The following is a 19,659-nucleotide window of genomic DNA, read 5'->3' as shown; positions in this document are numbered from 1 at the left end:
TATATAGAGAGAGAGAGAGAGAGAGAGAGAGACAGAGAGAGAGAGAGTTATTAATATTTCTAAGTCTCTCTAAAGGAGACTACGGCAGCGGTACTGGAAATTAATAGTTATCGCCAAGCCAACATGGCAGTCCCAAAATTAGGACGAAAGCTGCCGTGAATTAGCTCCAAGAAGCCATCGCCTCTAGCTAGCTATGTGACACACGAAACCTGTGTCCTTTATAACCTTCGAACAGGGGAGGTCAGCAGTTTCCCCTTGCTGGTTTGGCATCTGCAGACTAGTTTCAGGGTGCTCTGCATTGACAAGGGGCAACACCCTGAAACTAGTCTGCAGATGCCAAACCAGCAAGGGGAAACTGCTGACCTCCCCTGTTCGAAGGTTATAAAGGACACAGGTTTCGTGTGTCACATAGCTAGCTAGAGGCGATGGCTTCTTGGAGCTAATTCACGGCAGCTTTCGTCCTAATTTTGGGACTGCCATGTTGGCTTGGCGATAACTATTAATATATATATATATATATATATATATATATATATATATATATATATATATATATATATATATATATATATATATATATATATATATATATATATATATACACATACATACAGGGGTCGGAGAAAATAAGGGGAACACCATAACATTTCAAACAAATTTATTTTAATATGGGGTAGGACCGCCTTTGGCAGTAATTACAGCTTGAATTCTACGAGATATGGACTCGTATAAAGTTTGAATTGTTTCCAAAGGAATTTATGTCTAATCTTCAGCTAAAACAGTCTCCAGTTCTTGTAGTGATGATGGTGGAGGATATCATCTCTTTACTTGTTTTTCTAAAATGCACCATACATGTTCAATAATATTCAGATCTGGGGACTGTGGTGGCCAGATAAGATGTTTAACTTCATTAGAATGTTCCTTGTGCAATTCAGTAACAACTTTAGCTGTGTGCAGTATCGTCCCGATAAAATCTTGGCAATCTTATATCTACTTTTCCAGTGAAATTCTTCACTGATATCGAAAAGGTGAAAACAAGCAATGTTAATTCTCTAAATGAAGTATTAACAGTAACTGCACGATAAAGTGTAGTATATTGCCACTTAAGTGTGGCTGACCCCTAGGGGTGGATGTTACTGTTGCTTTTAGCCCCAGGAGGACATCTCCTTCAGCTGGCTTATCGACACACTACTGTGTCCTGTTTGCCAAGACAGTTACTGTTAATACTTCATTTAGAGAATTAACATTGCTTGTTTTCACCTTTTCGATATCAGTGAAGAATTTCACTGGAAAAGTAGATATAAGATTGCCAAGATTTTATCTCTCTCATCAAAGATCAGTGGCTATCGAACGCCGACGAAGGGAAATAACCCTGAAACCCGGGTCCGTTCGTGCTACAGATCATGATGGGAGGGATAACTTCCCTTGGCAAACAGGACACAGTAGTGTGTCGATAAGCCAGCTGGAGGAGATGTCCTCCTGGGGCTAAAAGCAACAGTAACATTCACCCCTAGGGGTCAGCCACACTTAAGTGGCAATATACTACACTTTATCGTGCAGTTACTGTTAATACTTCATTTAGAGAATTAACATTGCTTATATATATATATATATATATATATATATATATATATATATATATATATATATATATACATACACACACACACATATATATATATATATATATATATATATATATATATATATATATATATATTATTGCATTTCCGGATGGTCATTTTTTGGGGCCATTGAACTATGTAGTTGTTCTTCACTCGTTTCTTACTGTTCTTCTTTTAACTCATGTCCATTGTCCGAAAATCTTTTGTCACACATCTGTCACCTCTTCAGCGACACTTCTTGTTTTCGCGTGTGCTCTTTCTTCATGTACTCCGTTCTGCTCTTCTATGATGTATATCCTTATGTGCACATGCGATTGCGTCCGTGCTTGTGTGTGTGTGTGTGTGTGTGTGTGTGTGTGTGTGTGTGTGTGTGTATGCGTGAGTGTGCATGCTTGTGTATGCGTGTCATTATTCTTAGCAGCACTATGGCCTCCCTCTCAGCCCCATCTTCTGATCCTACTGTGCTGCTGCTGTTTGAGGACCCGAAAATTTGGTACAGTTCCTGTATCTCTCTGCGTCTGTGTGTTCATCTACGGTGTTGCCATCGTCGTAGTTGTCACCGCCGCTGCTGCTGTCGTTGTTAGTCGTGTTGTTGATATTGTAGCGGCCGTCTGTGAAGTTATTGTTTGTGTGTTTGTGTGTGTTTATGGGTTCGCTTCTTAAGTTGTGTCCATACCCTTTACATAAATTTATTTGTTTGTATATTTGTTTATTTATTTTTCATCTATCTCCATTTCTTATATTTGTCACAGGTATGTGGCAGATATATCTATTTATTTATTGTTTTATTTATTTATTAATTTAATACTATTTGTTATACGTATCAGAAGTATGTACACATATGTCTATTGTGTGTGTATTACCCTGTTTGTATCTGTGTTTTATTTATTATTTCCCCCCTCCCTCCCTTCTGTGTTTAGTCATGTGGCGTGATGATGGTTGTTATTGTTCCATTCGTGTTTTCTACCGAGGCTCGGTCTGTCTACTGCTATATGTGTAGCCTCTGTGATCTGTCTAGGTGTCGTGTCAGTTTTATGTGTCGACGATACCTTATCCTCTATGTTATTAATCGAGCCTCCATGTTGTCCCTGTGTATGTTTGTAAAGCACTGACAAGCCTTTCTCTTCTTTGGGTTCTCACCAATGTTCACCTAAACGCTCTCCTATGCTGCGTGCAGTCTCTTCAATGTAGGTAGCTGTCATGTTCCTGCACCGTCCCTCAGTGCATCGTAAGCCATACACTACATTCCTAACATTGCAGTATATATTTGTCACATACCTGTGATAAATATAAGAAACAGAGATGGATAAAACATATATAAACGATTTAATAAATAAATCTATGTAAGGGTCATTGATACGAACAACATACGAAGTGAACGTTTACACACACTATAACTTCAGAGACGACTGCAACAACGTCAACAACACGAATGACAACGACAGCAGCAACGGCGGTGACAACGATGGCAATAACAACAACAACAACAACAACAACAACTACCACGATGGCAACACCGTGGGTAAACACATAGACACAGAGAGATATAGAAACTGCACCAAATGTTCGGGTCCTGGGACAGCAGCAGCACAATGGGATAGAGAGGATGGGATAGAGAGGAAGGTCATACTGCTACTAAAAACAATGACAAACACACAATCATAAATACACACACATACAAAAACACACACACGGACTCAAACGCATGGGCACATAAGGATACACATCATAGAAGAACAGAACGGAGTAAGTGGAGCAAGAGCTCACGCAAAAACGAAAAGTGTCGCTGAAGAGGTTACAGATGTGTGACGAAAGATTTCCGGACAATGCACATGAGTTAAAATAGGAACAGTAAGAAACGCGTGAAGAACAAATATATTATCTCAACACACAATTTCACATTGAATATATTCAGCCTGAAAGATGCACACAAATTATTATAATATATAACTAATAGAGAATATTATGAAGTTTCTTTTTTAATATCGTTCTTAACGCTTCGTTGTTTCTATTGAAGTTTGAAAGATGATACAGTGATTATTGAAAACAGACATTTGAAACCTTATCGAAATTTATACTTGTGTCAGGCAATTTTATTTAGTTACCGAGTTATTTTACGTTGGTTCAATTACAATACGTACATGAAGGCCAAGACTACTCATTCGTCTCTCTCTCTCTCTCTAAGAAAATAGAGATTTAAGAAAAGGAACCAATATAAATAAGTGGATGAATTTTGGAATTTAATTGCTCGAGAGTTTGTAACGTAAAAGAAAGAAAAGGAAAATACCCCTTTACCAGGATAGTTCAGCAAAAATATGAAGTAGGTATAGATTTTTTATTAGTTTATTTCAAGGTAGTGTCTCGAAGATTTGAAGAGTTATGTTGGTGTTTAAGCATGTTTGCTTGCGTAAGTGTATGTATATATACATAAACACGCGCACACACACACACACACACACACACACAAACACGAGGGTGTATATATGAATGTATATATATATGTATATATACGTATTATAATTATAAATGTATTTAATTTATGCATATATCCATATATATATATATATATATATATATATATATATATATATGTAAAAGGTTGAAGAGGAACACACGGGTAATTAACTTTTTATTTATTTTCTTCCATCGATTTCATAGTTTGGTTTATAAATGCTAAATTATTTTTTGTATTTATCTTATGCTGTGTATTATACTATACTAGCAGAAATACCCGGCGTTGCCCGGGTTAAAGAGAATAATGAAATCTAAAAACGCCGTCTAGACTACGCATCATCTTTATATATAGAGATGTATATACACACACGCACCCAAACACGTATATATATATGTATATCAATATAAATATATGAAAGTCAATGAAGTTTCGTAAAAGAAGGTGATCATGTACATACTTTCTTGCTGTTGTGATTATAACACCTCATTGTAAACTATGTTCCTTGTTTTCCCTTGTGGACCATATACAAATAGGTTTTTTGTTGCTGCCCACTCTTGAGCAGCCAACATACAGTTGTCCATGTGAGAAGCAGGGCTCTTCCAAGAGAAGACCAGCTACAGACAGTGTTTGACCCTGATATTTGTTTATGGACATGGCAAAAGTCACACGAAGGGGGAATTGTAGTCTTCTGAATGTAAAAGGAATGTCTGCTCCTGATGGAGTAAGAGGAATTCTTGGAATAAAGACGTCATCCCCTTTTGCACATCCAGAAAGAATGGTAGCCTCGATAACGTGTGACATCATTTTCTAAATAATGCTCATCTGTTATGTTCGGGTTAAAATTTCATCAACATCAAAAATATATGAATTTTCATGGGAGTTATGGCCGTTATGCAAAGAATATAATTTCCAAATTTCATAAAGATCCATTCAGTACTTTTGACGTACTTTTGGATAAGAAAACAAATGACTAATGTGTGTGTTTGTGTGCATGTGTATGTGTGTGTGATGGGTGTATATATGTATAGATATCTGTATGCATGTATATATGTATATATGTGTACATATTACATGTACATCTCTATATATATATACATTTACACATATGTATACATATACATGTATGTATAGATCTATATATATATATATACATATACGTGTACATCTATATGTATACATATACATCTCTCTCTCTCTTTCTCTCTCTCTCTTTCTCTCTCTCTTTCTCTCTTTCTCTCTCTGAAAGTATCTGTCATTACAGTATCGAAATGGTGTCCATATACATGTATATGTATACATATACATCTCTCTCTCTCTCTCTCTCTTTCTGTCTCTCTCTTTCTCTCTTTCTCTCTCTGTGAAAGTATCTGTCACTACAGTATCGAAATGTGATTGTTTCAGTTAGTGGAACAGTTTCATTTTTAAAGTGAAAGTATTTGACATGAGTGTTTTTGTTTCACTTTTGACACGTAATACTTAAATAGTGAAGGAGATATTATGTTGCCGTGTGCTCGAACTCTGCAAGAAGTTAATAATTTTTTTTGACTAAAACACAACTGGAACCCTAAGTAAGGCATGTGTAAAATTTGAATGAAATTGGTTGCGTAGTTCTCGAGTTTTAGAGATTCACACAGACAGACAGACAGACAGACAGACAGACACACATTCTCATTTTTATATATATAGATACCCCGCCTTTGTCACTGTAATAATTCATAGTATATATCCTAAAATGTATCTTATTAATTTAAATTTTTATAAATTTATAGTAGTACTTTGACCTGTTATATTACAAATGTTATTAATACGGATAATTATATTTATATTCTTACTTATAATTCATTGTTTATAATATAATATTTACTATATGTATATATCCTATATCTTGTACGCATTATGTATGTCATACTTATATCTTTATACTTTTTAATTTTTTTAATATCTTCACTATACATTACCTTTATTGCATATCTGTATGATTATTTATCTGATATGGAATGCCACTCTACTGGGCTCAATATATTTATCTGGGATTGAAAAGATACAAATGCAGATTTCAAATTAAAATGGGAAATTTTGACTCAGGCGCCGTCATATCGTATCAACAGCAAGAGGGTTTTTTTATGCATAAGTGAAAAATTCTTCATCCTATCTGTTAAACTACCCCTTCTTAACCTTAGAGATGAATATAATTTCTCTTGTCGCCATAGAAAAAAATTGCTTTTTCAAAACAAAATTGAATTGAGTCTCTATAGTTCATTATGTTTATTATTAATAATAATATTCCTATATATATTCCAGTATGTGTATGTGTGAGTTTGCATATGTATATATATATAAGTACGTATATGCATGAGTTTTTATGTACACACACACACACACACACACACACACACACACACACACACACACACACACACACACACACACATACATATATATATATATATATATATATATATATATATATGTATATATATACATTCACACACACACACACGCACACATACATATTATTATCCCTCTTCCCTATCATTACTACTATGCATTTGATTTTGATGATTTTAGTTTTACTCCTACTTAGTTTTCAGACATATTCTTTGTCTTTATATGCTTAACTCCTATACTACCAAATAAAATTGACACCGATGTAGGCATATGCTTCACATATCTATGGTTGTGTATATATATCGATATTAATTTATATTTCTCCTATGTTATTTATTTAATTATATTTACACAATTACTTAGCTATTATTTAATCTTTATCTTTATTCTTTATTTTTATACTTTATTCTTATTTTTATTTTATTTATTTATTTAACTTTATTTTATTTCATTTATTAATTAACTGATTTATTAATTATCTTTAATCCATTAGCATTTAATATAGACATGTGCTTGACTGGATATATTATTTTGATAATATATATATTCACATGCATTTGAATTCATATGTTATTTATATATTGATATTTTGTATATATCTATATTTATTTAAAAGCAGCAGAAATATAGCTGCTTTTAAATAAAGCATATTACTCTACCTCTGGTATTTGAGTACTCTTTTTTCCACCTTGTTGCACATTTCATGTGCTTACTCCGGTATATCTATATTTATATAGATATATACAGGGGCCCACAGCTTTTTAATATTCTCCCAAAGAGCCTGAGGAATCTGCACAAAGTAGATGTAGGAGTTTTTAAATCAAAGCTGGACCTCTTCCTATCGAGAGTCCCAGATGAACCTACCTCGCGGCAGGAGGTGCAAATGAGGGTTGCTAAATCAAACTCCATTCTTCACCAAGTGCCACATATTGTAAGAGGCTCCCTGTAATAACAGTGTAGCAACACGGTGGTGCATCAACATGGCCGCAGCTCTAAGCTGAAACTATAATATATATATATATATATATATATATATATATATATATATATATATATATATATATATATATATATATAATATATATATATATATATATATATATATATATATATATATATATGTATATGTATGTATGTATATATGTATGTATGAATGTATGTATGTATTATAACCTTTATTAATAGGGACATGCATGTATGTGAATCTATATATTTACAGAGATGCATATGCAGAAAAATACTCCCATATAGGCGTCTCTGTAAATATATAGATTCATATACATGCATGTCCCTATTAATAAAGGTTATAATATATATATACACAAATATAATATAGAATATATTATAATATATAAATATAAATATATAAAGACTATTAATATGTCACCGAGTCCGACTTGCCTTCTTAGAACTACCTGATTGACAAAATAACTATTACTATGATATTGAGGTTTGATCCAATCAATTATCATCGAGAGGTCTGATTCGATCAATTATATTGCACTAAAATAAACTATTGACATAAGCACTTTGTAAGAAATCAAAATGCATTTTGTTGAACATCACCGAGAAAGCGGACAAGTCTTATTAAATGAGAAAACAGGAATAGGTCTTCGATTCCAAATTTATACCAAAGTTCCTCAACAGCACCATTTTTCCTTCAATATTTTTTTCTATTTAAAATTAATTTATATCCTGATATAATATTCTTCGAATAACATAGTTTTCTTTTTCAATTATTCTAGATCCAAGATAAGACTTACTTGCATAATTCTTATCGCCTTACAGATGATAACACGTAAGTTGTTAATATTATTTATCCTTCTTTCAGACTGTCTTGCATCGCATTCTATCACGAATGCTTAGCTTTATTTGACTGTGAAACAACAATTTATTAAATACTCTCCTTTAAATATAGACAACGTAGGAATTTCAACCATGTTTCCTGGTCTACTACCACAACAACTCCTTTATAGGATCCAGTTAGCTCAGGACATCATCAGGAGGAACTACGTCCGGTTTCGGACCCTACTCCTCTACCGTTTTGACGTGGCGGGGCCCCCCACCCTTTCGGAGGTGTCTTCAGCTCTGGTGTTGGGTGCATTTCTTCTTTCTTCTATTCCCTGGCCTCTTCGATGCAGCATCAACGAGTGTCAGCGTCCGACTGACTGTCTTGTCAAATTCCCCTTTTTATACCTGCTGCTAGGCTCCAGCAGGCTACCCCAGCAAGTTGTCACGTGACACTGTCTAAATTTCCCGCTGCTAGGCTCCAGCAAGTAGCCCCAGCAAGTTGTCAAATCCAAGCAAATGGTTTAGTTGTTAAGGGGAGAAACGAAAAACTAAGTATAGTGGTAAAGGTTAGCTGCCCTGCAGATGTAAGTATTTTTTCTAAATCATGAAGGAGAGTATTTATGGAAAATTTGTATAGAAACTTGCATCTCCTTTGCTTCGGCTGCAAATTCATTATCTTATCAATAATTCTTAGTGCACTTCGATATGTTATTACATTTCTAACAATCTGGAAAGTTATGATCTTCAGGCAAGAAAATCACCAGGAAATAGATACTTTACAAATATGAACGGAAAGTAAAACAACAAAATATTCATGAGTTTTCTGATGATCAATATAAAACATTTGTCCATGGTGAAATATAAATCCCAGCAATGGGCTTCGTTTGTTTGGTGGGTAATATCTTCTTTTTAGTAATAGTCCCTACGTATATATGCATACATGAATGCATGTATGTATGCCTGCATGCGTATATGTATGTATGTCTTTTTATACTTTCAAGAATTCGTTGTCGAAAGAAGGAATTAGTTTCCAAGAATAAAAGTTTTATTGATGCATATTTGTATTGTTTCATTTACAAGTATTATCAGTAATACATATTAACCAGTCACTTTGCTGAAAATCCTTACTTTTCTAAATTGTTACTCATTTACTAATATAATCAATTGCACTAAATGTTATTGGTATGAATGACAATCTACCGGTATAGGGAAGTTGCACATTACGAAGCAGTTGTATCTTTATGAATTTGGAGGTAGTTTTTTTGTCGGTGAAAAAGGCATGTATTGTTTTCTAGGATGAAGGTGACCACCTCTAGTATGAAAGTTACTGGGGATCACTACTCATGTATTGTATTACTCGTTGATTTTGGTGGAGATATATACATCTACAGGCCACCAAGTGCGTATGGTTATGCAAGATTTTCCTTTCTGTTATGTTTAATCTGGTTAGAAATGTTGATGAGAATGTTCCACCAATATTCCTTGTGCTGATATGTATGTATTCAATAGCAGGGGTATTGCTTATATTTTTCCGAAGGCAGTCAACCTTCGGATGATATTGTATATTGTATTCGCAATCAAATCACGGTGCAGATAGAGATGGGGGTAGCTACTGAAAAAATGTGTTATGTACTCCACATGACACGTTTGTTCATTATATGCATATGTATGTATGTCAGGTCACTTGTGATGCTCTCATAAATGCTACTGGTAACATGAAACTCAGTACAACCTGTTGCATGGTCAGGTTATCGGCGACTAATCTGGCACGCCCACCACGCTATCCTGGTGGAGAGGGTTGCTAGAAACCACGAAGGATTAAAAAGAAGACCTGTTCAGAGGTTGGATGAACCTGGTGCATGCTCAACGGCTATGTAGCAATAGCACAGTTACGCAGAAATTCCGGGATGGTGTCCCGGGGTGCTGAAAGACCACTGGGAGTGAGGCTTTTTTTGAAGCATGTCTCTATGAGAAGGTCATTCTGATATAAAACCATATATGCAGGGAATGGCATTGGACAATTTGGGTACCTTTGGTTTGTGCTAGAGATCATAGCACTCCCACATCTCTGAGCCTGCGACTCATATTGGCCCCTGACATCTTGCTCCGGCTTGTCTCTGGATAATGTCAATAAAGTGGAGAGGATTTATGAGATGTCAAGCAAGCCTTATTGGACCTAAAACTTTGCACAAGCATTGCTGACCTGTACACACACACACACACACACACACACACACACACACACACACACACACACACACACATATATATATATATATATATATATATATATATATATATAAAATTCTAAAACATGAAGTTTCATAACATTGTTTACAAAATAATCCAGTAAAAAGACGATATTGAAAAATTCTGTTATGTTTCTCTCTCTCTCTATCTGTTTACAGCGTAGGTAGAAGGGGACTGAACTCATGTTTGAAAATAATGGCGATTTGAACATTGTTAGAATTGATGGTTTAAAATTATTTTTAATGCAAAAATTCACTTGTTAGGAAGAAACTAAAGAAAAAAAAAACAAATGGCCGATTCCAGGCATTTTCGACCATGAGCAATTCATTGGTGCGACTCCCAGATTGCTATTTTGCAAGGTGTGGATTTGTATAGATGCAACACACACACACACACACACACACACACACACACACACACACACACACACACACACACACACACACACAACCGAGCTATACTATTGTTATAGATATTTATATATTTATTTCTTTTTAGTATGCTTTTATTTTATTGTTATTCGGAAGTCTTGCGACGATGGGAAAGTGGTGACGTATTCAGACCTGACGAGTTGGAAGCATGTAGTCAGCGACCAGCACGTAGGAGGCCCACGTTAGATATAAAGTCGTCTCCTTGTCACCCAAGACAGCAGTAGGATTTGGTTGCTGAATGAATGTCTGAGCAGCTCCATTTGGAGAGGGCACTGCTCACCCGGAGACCGGGGAGGTTCTAGAAAAAGTGAACCAAAAGTTGCTTGTCTTTCTATATCTTCCCAGTTTGCGCAACTGACGGATGTCCACCTTGCGCTCAAAAAGCAAAGAGATTTTTATTTACAAAATCTGGATGGAACTTGAATATTTTATGTTGGAATGTACGCACTGTGTTGGATAACAAGAGTGATTGTAGGCCTGAAAGCTGGACTGCACTTGTTACTCGCGAGCTGAAACGTCATAACATTGATATAGTTGCAGTTTCAGAGACTCGCATAGAAGGTGATGGTCAGTTGATGATGTAGTAAGTGGATACACATTGTTTTGGAAGGGGAGGCAGAGAGGCTGGTGTTGGCTTTGCAGTTCGATCTGATATCCTTAAGAATCTGCAGGAGCTTCCTGTTCCTATAAATGAATGTCTAATGACTCTACGATTGCACCTGAAAGTTGGGCGGTTTGCTACTCTAATAAGCGTCTATGCACCTACTTTGACTTGTTTTGATGAACGTGATATGTGTTTCTGTAATACTCTGCATTATGACACATGGCTCTAGTAACACAGGAATGGATGGCAGAAAATACTCATGATTTCATAACAGATAAAAGCGTGCTAAAATTTGTACGACTATAATAAATGAATAAATATAGTTTATATTTCTTCCAAAGTGTGCGCGACACACACACACACACTTAGTATGTCCTTCGATTAACTTTATAGATATATATATATGGAATCCTCCATACATATTGAATTGTTTCCTAGTTCATATTTCTAATATTAAAATTCTCAAAATTTCATCGAACGGACAGTCAATTCAATTAATTTTATATATATATATATATATATATATATATATATATATATATATATATATATATATATATATATATATATATATGTATATATATATATATATATATATATATATATATATATATATATATATATATATATATATATATATATATATATATATATATATATATATGTATGTATATATATATATATATATATATATATATATATATATATATATATATATATATATATATATATATATATATATATACAAGAAATGTAGTTCAGTATGAAATAAACCTTTATCGGTAAGACCATTTATCATCATTTTCAGTATGTTGGAGAAGCAACTCAATTGCTAATCCGTTATATTTATGATGATAAATGGTCTTACCGATAAAGGTTTATTTCATACTGAACTACTTGGCAAAATTGTTAATTGTTAATTCTATTATTAATTGACGATTCCCTGCCCTCATTTCTTGTATATTTTATATTTGATATCTCTAAGTTGGATAGTTAAACCGTAATCCTTCCACACGGAACTTTTTTTCATACGGGACTATTTGTGGCGCACATGGACTGGATTTCTTTGGGGTGGGATGCCTGAACTCGCTAGCCGATGAATTCGTAAGTGCCTTTCTTATCGTTGATTTTTGGTGTCGCATGGCCAAGGATTACCGTGAATTTTTTTAGAGACACTTTCAAATTTATCAGAATATTTGGGCTGAAGATTGGAATAGTGAAGTTTTCGTTCGCTTAACCATGAAACGTTTCGTACCCAATTAACTAAAGGCTTGTTTTGTTTGTGCTTTTCCCTCCGGTTTTTTGTTCTATGTGTGCCATAAATATCGCCATCCATTTTAGAGAAAAATTTGTAGTTTAGAATCAGTAGTTCTTTGACTGCTGTTTCTGAATTTTCAGTATGTTGGAGAAGCAACTCAATTGCTAATCCCTTATATTTATGATGATATATATATATATATATATATATATATATATATATATATATATATATATATATATATATATATATATGTATATATATATATGTATATATATATAACACAAAAAATATATATGCATGTATACACACATATATGCATATACTTTCATCTACATGTGTATATATAGATGCATATCAGGGTACAGGACGTTAGAACAATGAAATACAGACAACGGAACGAACACACAGGAAAACAGAAAGCCACTTGGAATTATTCATCAGCTGCCTCTATTCTAACTCGACGTTTCGAATATATATATATATATATATATATATATATATATATATAGTGGTTTCCAGTCTCGAATTAAATGGTAATATATATACATCTAATATAGGATAAACATTTTAGAGTGTTATATAAGTTGGAACGTTTGATAATTTTCCCAATAAGGAGGTTGTTTTTATTTTATATTGCAGTTTTTAGTTACTATGATCTTTTGCATTTATTTATGAAACATTATTTTCTAGGATGTTGTTGTATAATTTAATCTTTAACATGTTTCCAAGGTTTCAAGAGAAGTAGAAGTCCTGGATAGTTTTGGACTATATTTTGTTAAGGGGAGCAATTGGTTGCAAACTCCTTTATTGGTTCTGTACGGTTGTTAACATACTCAAAATGAACATCCAAATATCTATCAGCTTCCTCTTCCATTATAAAAGTATATTATATGATCTTACCTTTTTATGTAGTCGAAATAACCACAGGAAACTCCTTAGTGGCAAACACAATGTCAACGGCAACAGAAGGTAAATGATATTCTATAAATATTTTACTATTCATTGTCTTGTATACTTGAAATTTATTAAAAATACGTTGATTTGTTTTGCATATTTTGCGCTAAAATATTCTAATAGATTTATGTATATATTCTCTTTATGACGATTTGAAGTTCTAATGTAAGATGAACAATTTTACACATCTTTAAAGAGAAGATATTATTAAAAAACATATGGTTAGTTCACATTTCTGAGATATGCCTGTTTATAACGATGGTTATATTCGCTGCCAGATTGCAGAATAAGGAAATATGAGACGGAACGGATGGACCAGAGCCATACGGACCCCCAAAAAATGCTCATCAGGTAAAGAAAATGATCGCACATGCAGTAGAAGCTACAATAAAATTACCCTAAAAGGCCACACGTTTAAATTTAACAACAAAATATACGCCCAGGAGAGGGGGCAGCCATCGGTGTTAGTATCGCCGTTGATGTGGCCAATCTCTTCATGGTATGGTGGGACAGAAGGCTTAAGGAACACCTGACACAGAACTCCATACTCGTGAATGTGTACTCTCGATATGTCGATGATATCAACGTAGTGGTAAAGACACCCCCACAAGAGAGTACTCTTGAAATAGAAATAGAAACTAATACTATGGAGAGCACCCAGCAACTGGCTAACTCCATCCACCAGAGTATTAAGGTCACGATAGACTACCTTACTAAACACTCTAACCATACTCTACCAGTACTAGATACAGAACTTTGGCTGGAAACTGAGAATAATAAAACCTGAATCTTTCATTCACACTGCCAAATCTATAGCCTCCAAATACCTGATCCACCGGAACTCAGCTATCGCGGACAATGCCAAATTCAATATATTGATGGCAGACCCCATCAGAGTAATGCGAAATGTGTCCTACATGTGCGACCCAACAGAGTTAAAGAGACATATGCAACATTTCGTTCACCGCATGCAGTTCTCAGGTTACAGCCATAAAGAAAGGCTCAGAATATACAAAGGAGCTATGAGGAAATTTGAAACCATCAAACGTAACGATAGGAATGGGATTTGCCCACTTTATAGGAGCAAATCATAGAACACCATTGAAAGGATTAAGAAGAAAATAGGGAAGGCCAATTCATGGTATGATAGCCACAAATACCAGAGCGTCATGTTCGTCGACACCACACCTAGAGGCGAAATGGCGTACCGCTTTAGAAGGGCCCTAGATAAACTTAAGCTAAGGATTAAGGTTGCTGAAAGGCCAGGCAGCCCTATCAAATCCCATATCGGTAAAACTTACCCTTTTAGTAGAACACCCAACACTGATAGGAACTGTACTGTATGTAGATTTAGCCCACAAACAAACTGTAAAGCCAAAAATGTGGTCTATAGTATAAGATGTACAGAGGGACGATGTAGTAACAAGACAACGACGTACGTAGGGGAAACAGCACGGAGCATAGGAGAGCGGGTAAATGTATATTGGAGAGAACTTAAGGAAGAGAAGCGCTCATCAGTTCTATACCAGCACGCTGAGCGAGAACACGTAGGCTCACTCAACAACATAGAAATTAAAGTCTTGTCCACACATAGAACAGACGCAGCGCTTAGAAAATTACAGCGGCTACACACATAATAGAAGATAAAACTAGCCTGAATAGGATACTGGAATGGAACACTACCAAACACACACACACACACACACACACACACACACACACACACACACACACACGACAAACCACAACATATGACAATAAAATCCCCATAAACTGATAACTATATGAACACAATATAATACAGTACATAAATAAACAAATGGAATTAAATAACTACACAGGTTAACAAAATTAAATTAAATATAAAAAGTAGGTATAAACACATGAACAAATAAATATGATTAATGTAACGTAATATAAAGCTGAAGCAAATTAACACGAAATATATAGAGCGTGTGTTTTTATTGGCTAACCTGGCAACATGACCATCCCCAAACACAACAATTTATATATATATATATATATATATATATATATATATATATATATAAAGTCAATTTTCTTGTTTCCAGGTCAACAATGTCGGATTTCCGATGTGTGGCTACGCTTGCCCTTGGATGGAATCCACAATACATATTGAATTGTTTCCTAGTTCATATTTCCAATATATAAATCTCTTTAAATTTCATCGAACGGACAGACAATCCAACTCATTATATATATATATATACATACATATATATATACATATATATATATATACATATATGCTTCTAACAAGGGATAAATTTTTTATCCCCCCAAAATTCCATCAAAGTGGAGAGCATATTAAAATACATTTAAAATTGCAAATTATAAACAAGGGCAAAAGAAAAAATAATTCTATGCCAATATGCTGAAAATAGACTTTAAATCGTCAATCACAAAAGAACAATATTCATTCGCTATAAATACAGGTCGTGCTGAAATCGTGGACGGCAGGTTAGCAGATTTAAAAAAAAAATTCTTTACCTCTATATTTAATCAATTTAGGGATTAATCCCATTGATTTTCCCTCTTCAGTAGAGAATACGATAACTTATAAATGAAACATGTACAAGCACCCATAGAAAATAAAAACAGAATCAAGAGTTATGTGTACACATAAGTACCTCATTCATATCTAAATATAGAATACTTTAGCAAACCTGAGCACATGGGTGACTGGTCACGAATCACAACATTTAGTGGTTTCCAGTCCCGAAATAAATGGTAATAAATATACATCTAATATAGGATAAAAATTTTAGAGTGTAATATAAGTTGGACTATTTGATAGTTTTCCCAATTAGGACATTCATTTTCTTTTATATTTAAGTTAATAACTACTATGATCTTTTGCGTTTAGTTGTGAAACTTTATTTTCTGGGATGTTGTTGTTTAAAATGATCTTTAACATGTTTCTATCATTTCAAGAAAACTAGAAGTACTGGAGAGTTGTGGACTATATTTTTTTAAAGTGAGCAATTGGTTGCAAACTCCCTTATTGGTTCTGTGCGGTTGTTAACATACTCAAAATTAACATCCAAATATCTATCAGCTTCTCTTCCATTATAAAAGTATCTTATATGATCTTACCTTTTTATCTAGTCGAAATAACCGCAGGAAAATCCTCAGTGGCAAACACAATGTCAACGGCAACAGAAGGTAAATAATATTCTATAAATATTTTACTATTCATTGTCTTGTATACTTGAAATTTATTAAAAATCTAAATATTTGATAATAAGAAAAATAATAATAATGTTGGTTGCAAGCACTAAATAGCGTTAGGTAGCTATAAAATTAAAATTTTCTGTTACCATAAGGGCATAAAAGATGAGTACTTCCTAGAAATTTCAGTTAAACACCCAGTTAAACCCTAATAGGACTTAAAATATTACAGAATACAACACCATTCGGGCTAACAGGTAAATATTTTAAACATGGCAACACAGCTAAATTCTGTATAGTCTGGCATTTGGACACAGTTGTATCAGGATTTCGAGTTCTGGATAAAACTCGAAGCTCCCCTAAATAACGCAAAGTTCAACAATAGATTTAAATTATGACACTGTTAGAATAAGTGAAGAGATAGGTTATCTACGAACTAGAAATGCGAATGCATCTCAGTTACAAAGCGGTTTTGAAGTGATATACACTGCGTAGAATATTAGAAATTCAAATGGAACATTATGATTGAGGGCTAATGGCTATTTATGACTTCTGAATGCTAGATCTCACTCTGTACGGTAAATATTATGTTCGGAATTATGCCTAGCAATTTGACATATAAACCACGTTATATACAATGCCAATGACGTCACGATTCGGAGTGTGCCAATTACTACTGGTATCACGTCCACTTTCTTCATTGCTCTCAACCTGCATATTAACCTCTTCAAATTTTTAATAGATGTTCAGTTTATTTTCTTCTTTGTGTTTGACCCCGGAATCACCCGAACATGCTACGCCGATTACAATAAAGTCAAATTCTTTGTTTGCAGCTCAACAATGTCGGATTTCTGATGAGTGGCTACACTTACCCTTGGATGGAATCCTCCATACACTTTTGAATTGCTTACTAGTTCATATTTCCAATATTTAAATCTCTTTAAATTCCATCGTGCGGACAGTCAATTCAACTCATTATATATATGTATAATATATATATATTTGAAGAAAAGCAACAAAAATCAATAGGTTATAGCAGTACGTACGTTTCATACAAACTTCATTTATTCATGTAGTGAAAACACTACATAAAATGTACAATGAAAATGTACTCCTCAGCTGCATAATGGAATTTCATTTTAGAAAGTCATTTTGTAGGTGTGTGCAAAAAACAAGAGTAAGTGAAGAAAAAATACCATGGTGACTATGCTGAGGAGTACATTTGCAGTGTACGTTTTATGTAGTCTTCTCACTACATGTATAAATGAAATTTGTACAAAACGTACGTACTACTATAACCTATGGAATTTTTGTTGCTTTTCTTCAAATTTTATTCACCAAATCTCTTGATATTGTGTTTGGTTTTTACCCTACCAAATTCTAGTGCCTCAAACATTTTAAGTGCTACGTTTAATCTTTTGATTAAAACTACATTATATATATATATATATATATATATATATAATAATTTTACCAATATAGCATAAGAACTTACCTTAGGAGATCATTAATTAGATTCCTTAAGGGTCGTTCTCACAGTTTATATTTATATCATAAGGTTTTTAAACTTTTAAATTTTCATATTCAAAAGAGACAGAGACTTCAAATTCGATATATCGATTTATTCACCACTCTATGTTAACATTTCTGTGCCAAACTTATCCAGTGACTGGTCCATTGGATTTAGACGTTTGGCACCTCTTCAGGAGTGGTTACCTTTCGAACAAAACACGAAAAATCACATACATAACAATTATTAGGTCTTTAGGATCTCGTTAGCTTTCGTCTTTTCTAATAATAGTTATGTATGTGCTTTTTCGTGTTTTGTTCGAAAGGTAACCACTCCTGAAGAAGTGCCAAACGTCTAAATCCAATGGACCAGTCACTGGATAAGTTTGGCACAGAAATGTTAACATAGAGTGGTGAATAAATCGATATATCGAATTTGAAGTCTCTGTCTCTTTTGAATATGAAAATTTAAAAGTTTAAAAACCTTATGATATATATATATATATATATATATATATATATATATATATATATATATATATATATATATATATATATATATATATATATATGTATGTATGTATATATATATATATATATATATATATATATATATATATATATATATATATATATATATATATATATATATATATATATATATATATATATACACATACTTCTAAAGTAGGCTAAATTTTTTATCCCCCAAAAATTCCATCACAGTGGCCACCATATTAAAATTAATTTAAAATTGTAAATTATAAACAAGGGCACAAGAAAGAATAATTCTATGCCAATATGCTGAGAATAGACTTTAAATCGTCAATCACAACCTTACAATATTCATTCGCTATAAGTACAGGTTTGCAGAGATCGTTGACGGCGAGTTAACAGAATTAAAAAAAATCTTTACCTCTATATTGAATAAATTTAGGGATTAATCCCATTGATTTTGGCCTCTTCAGCAAGGAATACGATAACTTATAAATGAAACACGTACAAGCACCCATGGAAAATAAAAAGAGAAGCAAGAGTTATGTGTACACATAAGTACCTCATTCATATCTAAAGATAGAATCCTTTAGCAACTCTCAGCACTTGGGCGATTTGGTCACGAACCACAACATTTCCAATCCCGAAATAAATGGTAATAAATATACATGTAATATAGGATACAGATTTTAGTGTGGAATAAA

At 33.6% G+C, this 19,659-nt stretch overlaps 1 protein-coding gene across 4 annotated transcripts in view; it reads left to right on the top strand.

The window, feature by feature from the left end:
* Positions 1-3,439: 3,439 nt before the first annotated feature.
* LOC128248076 (uncharacterized) overlaps positions 3,440-19,659 on the top strand; it is an 82,149-nt gene continuing 65,929 nt past the window's right edge. For 2 of the 4 annotated variants that reach the window (XM_089353278.1, XM_089353277.1), the window contains exons 1-4: positions 3,752-3,945; positions 8,214-8,266; positions 13,718-13,774; positions 16,889-16,945. Coding sequence is in view for 2 of the 4 variants with exons in the window: in XM_089353274.1 (XP_089209400.1) it covers positions 3,941-3,945; positions 8,214-8,266; positions 13,718-13,774; positions 16,889-16,945 (172 nt within the window). In the remaining 2 variants the exon portion in view is untranslated. Of the gene's footprint in view, positions 3,946-8,213; positions 8,267-13,717; positions 13,775-16,888; positions 16,946-19,659 lie in introns of all 4 variants that reach the window. The other 2 variants (XM_089353274.1, XM_089353273.1) reach the window with 2 other exon arrangements.

Source organism: Octopus bimaculoides, chromosome 6 (assembly GCF_046866305.1).
Source record: "Octopus bimaculoides isolate indiv1 chromosome 6, ASM4686630v1, whole genome shotgun sequence".
NCBI classification, from domain to species: Eukaryota; Metazoa; Mollusca; class Cephalopoda; order Octopoda; family Octopodidae; genus Octopus; species Octopus bimaculoides.
This window is presented reverse-complemented; position numbering and strand designations above follow the sequence as displayed.